The sequence below is a fragment of the Lolium perenne genome, chromosome 2 (assembly GCF_019359855.2).
Source record: "Lolium perenne isolate Kyuss_39 chromosome 2, Kyuss_2.0, whole genome shotgun sequence".
Lineage (NCBI taxonomy): Eukaryota > Viridiplantae > Streptophyta > Magnoliopsida > Poales > Poaceae > Lolium > Lolium perenne.
In genome coordinates, this window is record NC_067245.2 from 61,463,522 (window position 1) to 61,480,136 (window position 16,615).

Consider the following 16,615-nt stretch of genomic DNA (forward strand, 5'->3'; position numbering starts at 1 on the left):
TCGTCAACATCATACAAGTTATCATCCACTTATCATCGTGTTCATCCGTTGTGTTCATCGTGAGTTCATCACCACCCCCGTCGCTTACTGAGAAGATCGGGCAACCCCATATCAAACCGTGACCTAGGCCTGTGTGGCAAGGGTCACCGCAGAATAAGGCGAGGCCTTCGTGGCGCTCGGTGTGTGGTGTGACTACTTCATCTTGGGGTGAGGAGTTTGTGGCGTTGATGTGCATCGAGCAACCACACCTCAATGTGAGGCCTCTTGTGGCGTTCGGGAGCACTAAGCCACTGCACCTCTCAAACGGAGATTAGCACTCGCAAGAGTGTAATCTTCGAGAGAAATCATCGTCTCCCGCGTGCCTCGGTTATCTCTATACCTGAGCTATTTACTTATGCACTTTACTTTGTGATAGCTATCGCGCTTGAAGTTATAGATCTTGCTATCACATGGTTTCTTGTATTACTTAGCATGAGTTGTTGGTGCACATAGGTGAACCATAGTATATATGCTTTCGGCTTGATAAAGTAAACGTTAGTTTTATTCCGTATTTATTAAGCTCACCTCGTGAAAGTTTTAAACCACCTATTCATCCCCCCCTTCTAGGCGACATCCGTATCCCTTCACCATGGGTCTAGATTTGTCGTAGTACCGCTTCAATGTGGAGCTCCATCGAGCTACACCTCTCTGGACCATGGTGGCGATGTTGTGGGGAGCCGGTTACTACAAATAGCGATGTTGTCAGAAGGATCACAGGAGAGAAGAGGGCGGAAGTGGTGTTGCTGCACACGTGAGAGAAGGGCGCAACGGTGAGAGAAGGGCGCAACAGTGGTAGGAGCACTGAGCGTGATGACAAATCAATACATAACAGCTCGGCCTATAGCCTAGGCCGAATAAGCAACATGTGTCACGATGGCCAATATTTGCTCAATTTTATGGGGGGAAAATTGCTCGGTTTTCTTGCTACAATACTGGACCACAAGATGGTCTCCTCAGCCACTGGGTATGAGTGGATGGTCTCCAAGACCATTCGCCAGTGGGTATGAGTGCAGCACGGCGCGATAACAGCTACGGCTGGAGATGGCTGCCGGAGGGAACGGCTACGGCGCGGTGCCCATTCTCACTACAGGAATCCGGCAATATGCCGACGGCCTACGGCCCTCGGCGTAGGACAGACTTGCCCTCGGCGTACGATACGCCGACGGGGTCCCTCGGCGTAGCTCCTCGGGGAAGGTGGGCCTCGGCGGAGGCCACGTGGCCCTCGGCGTAGCGCCGCCCGTCGGCGTAGACGGAGAGGGCCGACGGCAGGCCCCACCCGTCGGCGTACTGGCCGTCGGCGCAGCTCGCTAACAGGCACCGTCAAGGTGACGGCCGTTACGGCTACGCCGAGGGGCGCACCGTCGGCATACGTCCACACGTGGCAGGACCTGGGCGACCCTGCTGCTCCATACGCCGAGGGCCTCCCCGTCGGGGTACCTCCACACGTGGCAGGACCTGGGCGACCCTGCTGCTCCATACGCCGAGGGCCTCCCCGTCGGGGTACCTCCACACGTGGCAGGACCTGGGCGACCCTGCTGCTCCTACGCCGAGGGCCTCCCCGTCGGGGTACCTCCACACGTGGCAGGACCTGGGCGACCCTGCTGCTCCATACGCCGAGGGCCTCCCCGTCGGGGTACCTCCACACGTGGCAGGACCTGGGCGACCCTGCTGCTCCATACGCCGAGGGCCTCCCCGTCGGGGTACCTCCACACGTGGCGCGGCCTGGGCGTCCCTGGGCGACGGACGCTACGCCGAGGGCCTCACCGTCGGGGTAGAGGCGACCATTTGGTCCATTTCTGGACGCGTGGCGCGCCCTGGTGGAACCTGGGAGCTACCCCGAGGGTAGACCCGTCGGCGTAGAGGGTGCCATTTGGTTCATTTTTTTCATTTTTTGCTGTTTCGCGCGTTTTCCAGATTTGACAGGATACACAAGCACATATAATTCACATGAAATTCATAGGCATGAAGTGCAAATACATATAACATCAAGTGCATACATAGTGTCATAGTGCCATAGGTTGCATACATAGTGTCATAGTGACATGGGATGCATACATAGTGCCATAGTGTGCATACATGCATGGTGCCATAGTGTGCATAAGATACATGGGACTACTAGAGGAGCTCGTCGCCGCTAAACACCGGCCCGGGCCGATTCCTTCCGGTAGAAGCTGCGGAAGAACCACCGGGAGAAGGACCGGGAGAAGTACCGGGAGAAGTACCGGGTGTAGCACCGGGAGAAGGACCACCATGATGAACCGGTGTCATGTCCCTCCCACCACCCTGGTTTCCGGAACATCCCGTTCCCTACACACATGTTCCCGAGATGTTAGCAATTTGCGAGGCAAAGGAAAGCCGTAGTATTCGGTTTGGCGAAGAACTTACCATTGTTCTCCCATAGTACTCCGCAGCGAAATTTTCCTTCGATGGCATGTTTGGCGCCGGCCCCGGAAAGGGAGGCATCGGCCCTAAATCCGCTCTGTCTGGGCTTTGATTGCCCACAAGCGACGCCTGCAAGATAGTTTACATGTCAGTCTTTGCAGAAATGAAGCATCAAACTAGGGGAAAGTGGGACTTGTCATCATTTGCGAAAACAAAGGTTGGAACTTACATGTATATATGCCATGTACTCCATGAACTGCTGCTGGTGCTGGTTGAAGGCCACCTAATATTCTTGATGAGCGGCCACGTAGGCCGCCTCGAAGTCAGGCTACAATTTCACAAATTCATGTCTCGTTAGCACTTAGCAATGTATGAACGAAAGTCGGAAAGAGGATGGAAATGAGGGAAACTTACGTCGTATGCGGGTTGCCGAGCCCGGCGACGAGGCGGGAGAGGGGGGCTGTCCTTGGTGAGTCCCGCCTTGAGACGCGTGAAGGTCGTGGTGAGGGTATGCTTGACGGCCTTGTTCAGCATGGCGAGACGGCCATGCGGCAACCCTCCGGACGACAGGACCAACGACTCCTCGTCGACCTCCGCGCTCATGGGGTCATCCACCTCCGGGTGACGATGCCTCACCATCTCGCAGTAGTTCTCGACGTCCTCGGCGTAGGTGCCGAAGTACTCAGGGAGCGAGGGCTGAGGCTGCGAGAGATCGGGCTTCTTAAGCCGCATCTTGTTGTATATCTCGAGGTCAGACATCTCCTCCTCGGGTCCTAACGCGGCCCTCTGCATCGCGAAAGGAAATGTTGTGAGTACCAACTTTGAACCTGAAGGAAAATAAAATGTATACATACCGTCTTCCCCTTGTAGCGCTCGTAGCTGAGGTTTCCCCCACAGTGTGTGCTGCCTCGCCTCGGTTTCCCCTTTAGTACGCCGAGGGTGGCCGTCGGCGTATCCGTCTCTACGCCGAGGGTATGTCTACGCCGAGGGGCTAGATGGGCCGCTGCCATGGACCGGACGTACGCCGACGGCCCCGACATTTGGCCGTCGGCGTACGCCACGGCCGTCGGCGCAGCGAGCCATTCCTGTAGTGTCTTCATGGCTGTGGTATGAGGCCAGGAGCAATTTTGTCCTCGACTAAATATGGTATGAATACATTCTTACAAAAAGAGCTCAAATTGGTGGAGTGGCATCTATGGAGTACATAAGAATAGGAGTGACATTTTCCAAAGTTCAAAAATTACAGTGGAGTTTTTCGAAATCGCATGAATTGGAGTGGTATTTATCCTGTTAACCTTTTTTAACGTTTCTGGGACAGATACGATGCTGTTTTCATTTTTTCGATCAGCATTAAGTTTGAGCGGTGGCCCTACACCTTACACAACCTGAAGAAAAGTACTCGTTAAACGAAAATGCTAATCCTCAGCGAAAACCCTCGTTAAAGGGTGACTGCAAAGTTAGTATAAGTTTTAGATGCTCTATTATGTGAACTATTTCGGAGCAACTAGAAGAAAAATAGTTGACGACTTTCATTAAAAAACAAGTATTTGGGGGCAGAAACTTATATAAGCATCCTCTACTATATATTACGAACCAAACAGGCTCAAGAGCAAAACCTGAATTTACCAACAACAAACAACTTGGTACAGCACCCAAACAGCAAGAAGCCTTATGTGGCAGCCAGCACCTTCTGGAATAAGGATCATCCTCTTCCTCTAACCACACAGCCGAGACCATGTGCAACATACGTTCTAGAATAAGATTTGGTTCCTAAAAATACATTCCATGTATAATATAGGAATAAGGGTTAAGACACGGCCTTTCTCGCGATTAAGGGAGATGATGGCATAACGGTGAAGACGAGTGATGCCAGAAATAAGACAATGAGAATCAGCAACCTGACATCCCAAACCATCGCTCTTCGTTCTTTCCTGTCACATGCCCCCTTGTTCTCTTGATACTTCACTCGAGAGTTACTGGGCTTGGAAGTCTCTTTCTGCCACTTGTCAGATTCATTATCCAGCTTCTCGCAGGTTTCCGATAGTGCTTCCCCTCCTTTTCCTTCTCCAGGTGTCCCTTCTTCTGGTATCAGTGTCGGCGGCACGATTTGCAATATACTGGACGAATTGAGCAAGTACAAGATTAGCATAACATAAAACGAATGATTCCTTCTAATAGTAAGTTGGAGCAATGTTTCCCATACTTGTCTAGAGCTTGAAGGACATCCCTGATTTTGAACCTGATGGCTTCAACAGATGCGGACAGATCACACGGCGAGTCATGTAGTGCCAAGTCGAAATCATCCAAGGCTCTAGGAAACAACAGACACTCTGGTCAGAGAATATAAACCTAGTAAGTTAGTTTTTCACCAACAAGCTACTGCAGATTTCCACATCTATATACCTTAAGCAAAAGTTCACGGCTTTGGATGCAGCTTCACCTTGACCATTACAGAAGGAAGCACATTTTACCATCTGCACCAAGATTTTCTTAGGATTCAGTCAAGTTGAGAGTTTATAATTTCAAATCTGCAGCAATTGCTTTATAAATACGTTAAACAAAGTCTGTATGCAACTATGCATAGTCTGGTCAAAAATTAAAGAATTCAAAAGCTTGTCAAAACATGTGTACATAGTTTGAACTTTGAAGAAATAAAAACAGACAAATTTGCCCTCAAAGGCTTATATTAGCAAAAAAGAACAAAGATGCACCTTGTAACATGAAGCCCTGGACTTAAATCTGTGAAACAACAGAACTTACTGATTTGATATTGGAACGAAGAGATGATACTGGAGAAAGCTGAAGTAGCAATCCACAGGTGTTGTAAGTTGACCTCTCAATTTCCAAGACTTGATCTGCAAGGGACCATACAGAGGTGAATCATGGCAGCCAATTTGCAACATGTATATGCAGCAGCTAATAATGTTTTCCTAATACTTCACAGGCTGCTCTTGCTTAACTTTTTAGATGAGAAAGTTAAAGAACACACAAATGAAGGGTGAAATTTGCAACCTGTATTGCAGCAGCTAATAATGTCTTCCTAATACTTCACAAGCTGCTCTTGCTTAACATTTTAGATGAGAAAGTTAAAGAACACACAAATGAAGGATGAAATTGCATATAGTTACAAGCATAGTATGCTTGACTTGAGCAACCATTTAGTTTAATGTTGCGGATTAAACTGAGAAGATATTGGCAAATGGTGTTAATGAAATTAATTGTAGGTCAACGGTCTAAACATGCACTTGGTGAATGTTGGCTGCACAACTGCACTTGCACATGTGGTGCATAACCAAGACAAATAAAGAACATATATCAAGAAGTCGACTTATTAGTTACCGAGTTCTCGAAGCCAGTCTAGAGTCCACACCACTTCCACCAGACATTGCTTCGCACTCAACCTGGCAACAGGCATCCAACAGAAGCAGCAGAAATAAAACGTCATGCAAATCAAAAATCAAAATTGGAACAGGTAAGGGTAGGAATGTTTTGAATTACCGCTTAAAGCACTTGTTTACTGGATTACCCATGCCTACCCCTGCAAGAAATTGGACAAACAAACTATTACATGACAGCGACAGAATAAATATGTATAACTTCTCAATCCATACCACACTGGTAAAATAAGTCCGAGGATAAAGACAGGTTATAACACGAGACATGGCATAAAGGACAGGCAATGTGATGCCGAAAAGTCATTGGCTCTGGCAGATTGGTGTTACACCAGGCTGCTGCAGTGGACTTGGTGATAGTTTTGGTAATTCGTGCTGGACAAGTCACTTGAGGTTGTCTATTTTTTTGATAGTTAGATACTTTAATTTGGTTCATGGAACAGATTAGAAAACAATTAGTTATTTTTTTCCTGTTTGGTTAGAGGAATGGGTGAGTCGGATCATAAATGAACACATGATCCACCTTGACTATCCGTCGACGATATCAACTGCTATTTCACTACGCATACTTGCATCTCACAAGAAGATGAAAGACAAACACAATTGAGTTACAGGATATGTGATGCGTGTTTCATGTACCCCCAAGCTGCCTGCATGCATGAGAGGTAGCTATAGATAGGGTCCATGCTGATTTGGCACTTTTTTTAGTATTGGCTGCGGCCTCATGTGCATTGCTAATGCATCAAAATGGATGAATCAATGAACAGCAGCTAAGGTTAATGAACACAAGCAGTGGCCAATATTGATACCATGAAATGTTTTCCTATGCACATCTAACCAACAGACAATCAAGAATTCAGAAGCTAGCATTGTTGGTCAAATTACATGGGGATAAATATAATGAAGAAAGAATCACCTGGGGTCATGTTGAGGTACTTGGGGAAGACGCATGGACAGTACATTGTAACGAGATCGTACACTCCAGCAGAAAAAGGGGCCATTGCTTCCACAGCTGCGTGTTTCATGTCAATTGTGATGGCCCAGGCAGTGTCTTCTTTATCATCCACCTTGGCCATCATGTAAAAAATATCATCATTGTGTACGCTCGGGACCGGGGTATGGAAATCCAGTCTCTTCAATTCCAGTCGCTGCATCTCATCATTCCGTAGCACAGGCAATAAATCAGAATACCTTTGGTCAACCGAGATATTATCAACATCAACTGTGGAGCACCGGCGCCACTTGTTCCAATAGATCTTCCTATTCCACATGGTGGCTCTCCAAGCTTGGCCACTGGTCCGGATAGCAGGGTCATCGAATTTGATGTGGATGAATTTGATGAGATCGTCACAGCAGGCGACATTGCAATAATACTCATCGGGGTAGTGCGGGATACCATCCTCGTCCATGAAGCGAACCCTCGACTCAGGGAAAGGGATAAATCTGATGACAGGGTGCCCATGGAAGAGATCCTGAAGAAGGAGAATACCACTCGCGAGATCAACCCAACCCAGCGTGTCTCCTCCGACTGCGATCTGCTTGGACAAGCCATGATGGCCACACAATGACTTCTCGGACACAGATAGGTGCTCCAACGACACACTGGTCCTCGTCCAAGACTGCGTTTCAGATGAGAAGACTGAGGTATGGAACCGCCAACCATCATCTTGGGATATCCACCTGCGGTCGAGGAAGGCGACGGCGTAGCTGTGGCCGCCACGGGGCAAGAGGGCATATGGGTGATTTCTGAAGGGTCCGGTGTTGGGGTCCGGGAGCAGCTGCAGCGATTGATCCCCTGCAGGGGCGGCTGTGTAGACGAAGTGGTCGGTGGTGCCCCGGACAGTGACGGTGAAGAGGACGAAGGCGGCCTCGGCGCAGATGAGCCAGGGCGGGTCCATTCTGTCGGCGAAGTGGGATTCGTCGAGGTCGGGGCAGTTGACGGTGAAGTAGGAAACGCCCGGCGGGTCGACGAGCCAAAAGGACACCTCGACAGTATGGCCCTCGCTCGTCTGGCACTCGGCGGTGGTCGCGTTCCGGAGCTTCGAGGTGCGCGGCGCGTTGCAGAGTATGGCCCGGTCGGGAAATCCGGAACGCGGGGAGGTGGATCCGGCGGACATCAGGTCGGAAGGGTGGATGGAGATGGTGGAGGGTGCCATGGATGTGATTACCGAGCTCGAGCTAGGGCACTATTTGGGGGACAGATTGCCCTTCGGAGGAGCGACTCGGCGGGCGATGTAGATGTAGGTGCGACGCGGGTCGCTGGGTGGGGTTGGCTGGGTTTTTTTTTTTAGGGGTAAAGGGAGTTTTATTCAACCAAAAACATTTACAGGGATAAAATAATATCAGGCGTACTAAGTAACCAGACATGGCGACCAACTGGCCAAGACACAGCTGCCTTAACTAACGAATGTGCATCCCCATTCATCTTCCTATTCTCATGACTAAAACTAACATCCTGGAACCTAGTGCTCCGATGCTCTATTTCCTTCAAGACCATGACATATCGACACGGTTCTTTATTTTTCAGGTTGTTAATCATCTCCATGCAGTCAGATACTGCATTAATCTTTGATACGTTTAAATCAAGAGCAAGTGAAAGACCTTCATTGCATGCCAACGCTTCCAAACTGGCCGGATCAGTGAGACCTTGGTAAATAGTTGCTGATGACCCAATATACTTGCCTGTATTGTCACGACAGATAGCCGATACAGCACCACGTTCACCTCGACGAGAGATACCACCATCCACACAATTATCTTGAAGTGGCCTGCAACTGGAGGGGTCCGGCTCATCTTCTCTGTACTCCGTTAGGAGCAGACGCACCTGAATTTGACCTCTCAACTGTGGCAACTTCAATCTCCTCAAGATATTTATTAACAAAACATACCGTCGATATAGGGCTCTGATACTCATTATTGTGGATCGCTTTCCGGCGTGCCCACCATATAGCCCACAACATAACAAGAGTTTTCGCCAAATCAGACCGATCTAGAGTCTCGAACAGCCAGAAATCCATAACCGGGCATCATCAGTCTGATTTGAAATCAGATGTTCTGTGAGATCCTCATCAGCTAATGCCCAAACACTCCGAGCCATATTACAATTGAGCAGCGAGTGTTTCCAGGAGTCCTCGGCTACACGACAGACAGAACATACCTTGTTATCTGCCATGTTTCGCCTCATCCGCACATCGCCCGTCGGTAGAGACATGCGAGCAAGTCTCCACACAAATACACGCACCTTTGAAGGAACATTAACATGCCAAAGTTTAGTCCAAGAGTTCTTCTCCTCCTCTATATGTGATCCACTCGGTCTAATGGTCAATCCAGTCCTCTCTCTGTTTTTTTACCGAGACAAGCATTCGATACGCTGAACGTACCGTGAAGGTTCATCTATTTTCATAGTGCCAGGAGTAGAAATCATCTTGGATCCTTGTGCTCAAAGGAATTGCCATGATCGCCTCTTTATCCATGTCTATAAAATACCCATTCAAAACTGACTCCCGCCACTGCCCAGATGATGAATCAATCAGCTCACATACACGCGGAGGGGGGTTTTCTTTCTTTGCACAGATTGGTCTTAACTTAAAATCTCTTGGAATCCAATTCTCATGCCATATACTTGTGTGAGATCCGGATCCAATTCGCTTTATTATACCGAGCGAAAGGATACCTCTACCCTCGAAAATTGCACGCCATACTTGGGATGGCGATGAGCCAAAACTCGCATCCAGGAACACGCAGTTCGGGAAATAGACCGCCTTAAGAATGCGGGCACTTAAAAATGTTGGATCGTTCAAAATACGCCAGGATTGCTTAGCTAGCAAAGCCAGGTAAAAAATCTCAATATCACGGAAACCCATGCCGCCCATATTCTTAGGCTGTGTCATATCCTCCCATGACACCCAAGCTGTTCTCCGTTCCCCTCTCTTGCTTCCCCACCAAAATTTGCGTAGAAGTCCATTTATATGAGAGCATAAACCTCTGGGCAACTTAAAACATGACATCGAGAACGTCGGGATGGCCTGAGCAACAGATTTAATTAACACTTCCTTCCCTCCCGATGCTAAAGTTTTCCCCATCCAACCTTGCACATGATTCCACACTCTACCCACATCCGAGGGAGACCCAAATAACGCTCGGATAAGGAATCATTTGGCACATCAAGAATATTTTTAATGTCCTCTCTCGTGGCTTCCGGCACACCCTTGCTAAAATATATTGATGAATTTTCCTTGTTAATCCGCTGCCCCGATGCATCACAATATCTCTGTAGTAATTCACTCACAAAAGTGGCTTTAGTAGTGTTCGCCTGGAAAAATAATAAGTTATCATCCGCGAACAATAAGTGGTTAACCGATGGTGCAGATACTGCTGCCTTAACTCCATGGATATCATCAGCCACCGCATGGGCATTAAGCAAACAAGACAATGCTTCAGCAGCAAGTAGAAACAAATATGGCGAGATAGGATCCCCTGGCGTATACCTCGAGAAGGCCTGAAACTCTCCAATTTTTCACCATTAAAAAGGACAGAAAAAGAAACAGATGTCACACACCTCATAATTGTTTCAGTGAACCGAGGACTAATCCCCAACTTAAGCATCACTTCCCGGAGGTAATTCCAATCAACTCGATCGTAGGCCTTCATCATATCAAGTTTTAGCGCACAATGACGATTGCTCTTATTCCTCTTAGTTTCAATAAAGTGGAGAGGCACTCATAAGCTGAAATAATGTTGTCTGTAATGAGTTTTCCTGGTACGAACGCCGATTACTCTTCGGAGATTACATCTGGGAGGATTAATTTCAGCCGATTTGCTAAGACCTTTGAAGCAATCTTGTAGATCCCAGTACAAAGGCTTATAGGCCGAAACTGTCCTAAGTTTTTTTGGACTGGATAAAACGATGAATGTTTGATTTATTTCCTCTCACGATTCCTCTCCATTGAGCACTCGTAGCACAATACCAGTCACCTCATCACCACACAACTCCCAGTGCCACTGAAAAAAGTGAGCCGGAAAGCCATCACGGCCAGGCGCCTTCGTCGGAAACATTTGAAAAAGCGCAACCCGCACTTCCTCCTTGCAATATGGCGAATTCAGATTAGTATTCATTTTTTGCATTGACCTTGACCGGTATATGAGAGAGTACTTCCTCCATACCTATTGTACCTTCAGCGGAATACAAATTTGAATAAAACTGTGTGGTCATGCTTTCAAGCTCATCACTATCCTCTGCCAGCGATCCATCTGGCCTAGATATGGCTTTTATTCTATTTCTGCTCCTCCTCGCACTGGCCGTCTTGTGGAAGAAACGGGTGTTGCTATCTCCCTCCGACAACCACTGGATACGAGATATCTGTTTCCACATTACCTCCTCCCTATAACACAGCTCGATCAGTCTGCGCTCAACGGCACACTCTTCCTCCGAAGGCGGTGGGGTTGGCTGGGTCATGTGTCATGTATGGGTGGGCTTCCGCCGGATTTTACTGGCCGCGGTCCTCGTGGGCCCTGGCCCGCCCAGTCTTTCGTTTTTCCTGTTGGGCTAGCCCAGTAATGCTTCTATCTGATGTCTACGCACGTTTCTATTCCTGTAGACAGTGTTGGGCCTCCAAGAGCAGAGGTTTGTAGAACAACAGCAAGTTTCCCTTAAGTGAATCACCCAAGGTTTATCGAACTCAGGGAGGTAGAGGTCAAAGATATCCCTCTTAAGCAACCCTCAATTAAGATACAAGAAGTCTCTTGTGTCCCCAACACACCTAATACACTTGTCAGATGTATAGGTTCACTAGTTCGGCGAAGAGATAGTGAAATACAAGTAATATGGATGATTATAAGTAGTAATTGCAATCTGACAAGCGAACATGTAGCAGAACTTGTTGGAAATGGTGTTTCAATGCTTAGATACAAGGCCTAGGGATCATACTTTCACTAGTGAACACCTGTCAACAATGATCACATAATTGAATAAATAAATGCTACTCTCAAACACTCTCTTGTTGGATAACAAACACCATTCATTGTGTAGGGCTGCAAAAGCACACCTCAAGCCGGAGTAAACAAGCTCCACAACGTCATAAAGGAATCACACACGATGCGCACACTGTCACCATCACACCGTGGAGAGTGACTCCGGAGTTCATATTAAAGTAACCTCTAGAGTGCATAATAGACAAGAGTAACATCTACATATTCAACTAGATTGCAAAGCTCATGATCACATAAAGATCACACCATGGGAGAGAGAGATGAACCACATAGCTACCGGTAGAGCCCTCAGCCTCGGGGGAGAACTACTCCCTCCTCATTATGGGAGATAGCAACAACGATATAGATGGTGATGGAGTCAATGGAGATGGCTCCGGGGGCAATTCCCCGTCCCGGCAGGGTGCCGAAACAGAGACTTATGTCCACCGAATTAGGGTTTTTGGTGGCGGCGGAGAGCTACGGAACTCTTCTGGAGAAATCACCGATCCCCTTAGGGTTTTCAGGGCAGGAGCTTAATATAGGCGAACGGGCGGCGCGAGGGGGTGCCCGAGGGGCCCACCCCATAGGGCGGCGCCGCACCCCTCCTGGCCGCGCCAGTGGATGGTCCTGTCCCTTCTGGCTCCGTGGGTCTTCTGGCGAAATAGAATTTCTGTAATTTTTCTGGATTTTTTCGAGCACTTTGGTTTTTGGGCCTTTTCTACAATAAACAGACATAATAAACAGAAACTGGCACTGTGGCATCTTGTTAATAGGTTAGTCCAATAAATGTCATAATATGATATAAAGTGCATATAAAACATGTAGCTATTGGCATAAAACTAGCATGGAACATAAGAAATTATAGATACGTTGGAGATGTATCAAGCATCCCCAAGCTTAGTTCCTACTCGCCCTCGAGTAGGTAAATGATAAAAAGAATAATTTCTGAAGTGACATGCTACCAACATAATTTTGATCAATACTATTGTAAAGCATATGAGATGAATGAAGTGACTCAAAGCAATGGTCTATAGTTTGCTAACAAAAAGATAATGACTAAACAACTGAATCATATAGCAAAAACTTTTTATGAATAGTACTTTCAAGACAAACATCAAAAAGTTTTGCATAAGAGTTAACTCATAAAGCAATAGATTCTTAATAAAAGGTTTTGAAGCAACACAAAGGAAGATTTAAGTTTCAGCAATTGCCCTCAACTTGCAACATGCATATCTCATGGATAATTGTCAACACAAAGTAATATAATAAGTGCAATAAGTAAGCATGTAAGAATCAATGCACACAGTTGACACAAGTGTTTGCTTCTAAGATAGAAAGAAGTAGGTAAACCGACTCAACATAAAGTAAAAGAAAGGCCCTTCGCAGAGGGAAGGAGGGATTAAATCATGTGCTAGAGCTTTTCAAGTTTTGAAATCATAAAGAGAGCATAAAAATAAAGTTTTGAGAGGTGTTTGTTGTTGTCAATGAATGGTAGTGGGCATTCTAACCCCCTTGTCAAACAGACTTTCAAAGAGCGGCTCCCATGAAGGACGTTGTCTCTACCAGTAAGGTAGATCATCCCTATTCTCTTGTGTTTACACATGTATTTTAGTTTTATTTATAGATGACACTCCTCCCAACCTTTTGCTTTCACAAGCCATGGCTAACCGAATTCTCGGGTGCCTTCCAACATTTCACATACTATGGAGGAGTGTCTATTGAAAAATTAAGTTGCTTACTAATAAATCAGGGCAAAACATGTGAAGAGAATTATTAATAAAAGTTAATTAATTGGGGCTGGGCACCCTGTTGCCAGCTCTTTTTGCAAAATTATTGGATAAGCGGATGTATATGCCACTAGTCCATTGGTGAAAGTTTGCCCAACAAGATTGAAAGATAAAACACCACATACTTCCTCATGAGCTATAAAACATTGACACAAATAAGGAGCAATAAAGTTTTGAATTGTTTAAAGGTAGCACATGAAGTATTTACTTGGAATGGCAGAAAAATACCACATAGTAGGTAGTTATGGTGGACACAAATGGCACATGTTTTGGCTCAAGGTTTTGGATGCACGAGAAGCATTCCCTCTCAGTACAAGGCTTTGGCTAGCAAGGTTATTTGAAGCAAACACTAGTATAAACCGGTACAGCAAAACTTACATAAGAACATATTGCAAGCATTATAAGACTCTACACTGTCTTCCTTGTTGCTCAAACACCTTTACTAGAAAATATCTAGACCTTAGAGAGACCAATCATGAAAACCAAATTTCAGCAAGCTCTACGGTAGTTCTCCACTAATAGGCTTAAACTACATGATGCAAGAGCTTAAACATGATCTACTTGAGAGCTCAAAACAATTGCCAAGTATCAAATTATTCAAGACAATACACCAACTACCAGCATTTTCTGTTTCCAACCAAATAACAATAAGTGCTGCGGCTTTCAGCTTTCGCCATAAACATGAAAAATAAATGCTGAGGCTTTCAGCTTTCGCCATGAACATTAAAAGTAAAACGAAGAACACAAGTGTTCAAATGAAAAATCGGAGCGTGTCTCTCTCCCACACAAGCATGTTCGGATCCGATTTATTCAGAAAATGAAAATAACAAAACGAAAATAAAAGCACACAGACGCTCCACGTAAAGTGCATAAGATGTGACGGAATTAAAATATAGTTTCACTAGAGATGACCTGATAAATTGTCGATGAAGAAGGGGATGCCTTGGGCATCCCCAAGCTTAGACGCTTGAGTCTTCTTAGAATATATGGGGATGACCCACGGGGGCATCCCCAAGCTTAGGCTTTTCAATCTTCTTGATCATATTGTATCATCCTCCTCTCTTGATCCTTGAAAACTTCCTTCACACCAAACTCAAAGCAATCTCATTAGAGGGTTAGTGCATAATCAAAAATTCACATGTTCAGCAAGGACACAATCATCCCCAGCACTTCTGGACATTACCCAAGGCTACTGAAATTTAATGGAGCAAAGAAATCCACTCAAAGACAGTAAAAGAGGCAATGCGAAATAAAAGACAGAATCTGTCAAAACAGAACAGTCCGTGAAGACGAATTTTTTCGAGGCACTTAACATGCTCAGATGGAAAAGCTCCAGTTGAATGAAAGTTGCGTACATATCTAAGGATTACTCATGAATTTTTTTCACAATTTTCAGATTTTTATACAGAGAGAAAAGCTCAAATTTGTGACAGCTAAAAATCTGTTTCTGCGCAGAAATCCAAATCTAGTATCAACTTTCTATCAAAGACTTTACTTGGCACAACAATGCAAGAAAATAAAGATACAAAGATATTGCTACAGTACTAGGCAGTACCTTGACTAAAAAATAAAACAAAAATTGCAGAAATAAAACAATGGGTTGTCTCCCAAGAGCGCTTTTCTTTAAAGCCTTTTAGCTAGGCATGATAATTTTCATGATGCTCTTATAAAGATGAGAGTTGAATATAAGAGAGCATCAAAAAGCAAATACCAAACACATTTAAGTCTAACCCACTTTCTATGCAAACGAATCTTGTAAGAAAACAAATTATTGAAGCATGAAGCTACTATCATAGAAAGACAAAGCAAGTGCAACTTCAAAAATTTCAAAAATAGAGAGGTGACTTAATATTATTGAGATATATAAAACCATGTCTCCCTCTCTCATAATAATTTTCAGTGGTATCATTGATAAACTCAACAATATAGCTATCACATAAAGCATTCTTATCATGGTCCACATGCATAAAAGTATCATTACTCTCCACACAAGCATAATCAATTTTATTAGTAATAGTGGGAGTAAAACTATCACATCCATCATTATAATCATCATAAATTGGAGGCATAGAATAATCATAATGAATTTTATCCTCAATAGTAGATGGACTGAAAATATCACAATCACCATAACGAACTTGAATATGATAGACAAGCTGTATATTAGAGAGAGGGTTTTGGGTAATCCCTCCATAACTATGACAAGTTTCATGAGGATGACTGTAATTATAACCTATGTCATAGTATTCTTTATAATAATTGTCAAAGATTGGAGGCATAGTGTCATCATAAGAAATAGAATAGTTATCTTCCAAGGTGTGCTCATCTGTAAAGATACCATCATTGTTACTAGAAGGAGATGTATCAAACATATAATCATCAGTAGCAAAAGGATTTTCAAACACCTCATCCCCAAGCTTAGAGCTTTCTATATCATCATGGGAAGAAACATGGATAGTACTAATACTATGGCAATTATTAACATCATCATTTTCAGAATTAGTATCCCAGAGATCTTCAATATCAAAAGAAGTGTGCTTTTCCCAATCATGATCACTAATATAAATAACATGCATAGGTTCATCATCAAGTTCAGAATCATCGAACTCGGAATTATAAGTATCAATTGTAATAGGAGCAACAAGTTTGGGAGAAGATACCGTTTCCTCTCTCCTTTTACTCCACTTCTTCTTCTTCTTCGTTCCCTTCTTCATCTTTCTTTTCCTCTTTAGGAGGGAGAGGCTTGAAAGGAAGCTTCTCCACATAACCTGGTTTATTATTAGAAACAATAGAAGAAACTTGGGAGGATACCTCTCTTTCATTAATAAGAACAAAACACATATTAGTCCTGTCATATTTTGGTAAAGTCCCATCCTTTATAACATTTTGTATGTAGGTGTTGGCATGGAAATTATTAACACAATAGAGATAACATCCATGCAACACACTATTCATATCAAGATCACTCATATCTAACAAAGAAATTTTTCTTGATAACTCTTCACACCCCAAAAATAAAGTAAGTTCATCATGCTGATTAGGAGTGAT

General features: G+C 44.9%; 1 protein-coding gene across 1 annotated transcript; it reads right to left on the bottom strand.

Annotated features, from left to right (window-relative positions):
• Window positions 1–4,035: 4,035 nt before the first annotated feature.
• Window positions 4,036–8,010, bottom strand: LOC127330035 (uncharacterized). Its single transcript, XM_051356397.2, has 7 exons — window positions 6,730–8,010; window positions 5,920–5,959; window positions 5,761–5,822; window positions 5,182–5,276; window positions 4,825–4,895; window positions 4,625–4,732; window positions 4,036–4,538 (listed from the first exon to the last, which is right to left on the bottom strand). Exons 1-7 carry the CDS (start codon window positions 7,967–7,969, stop codon window positions 4,229–4,231), a joined length of 1,926 nt encoding a protein of 641 aa, XP_051212357.1. The 5' UTR covers window positions 7,970–8,010; the 3' UTR covers window positions 4,036–4,228.
• Window positions 8,011–16,615: the final 8,605 nt, after the last annotated feature.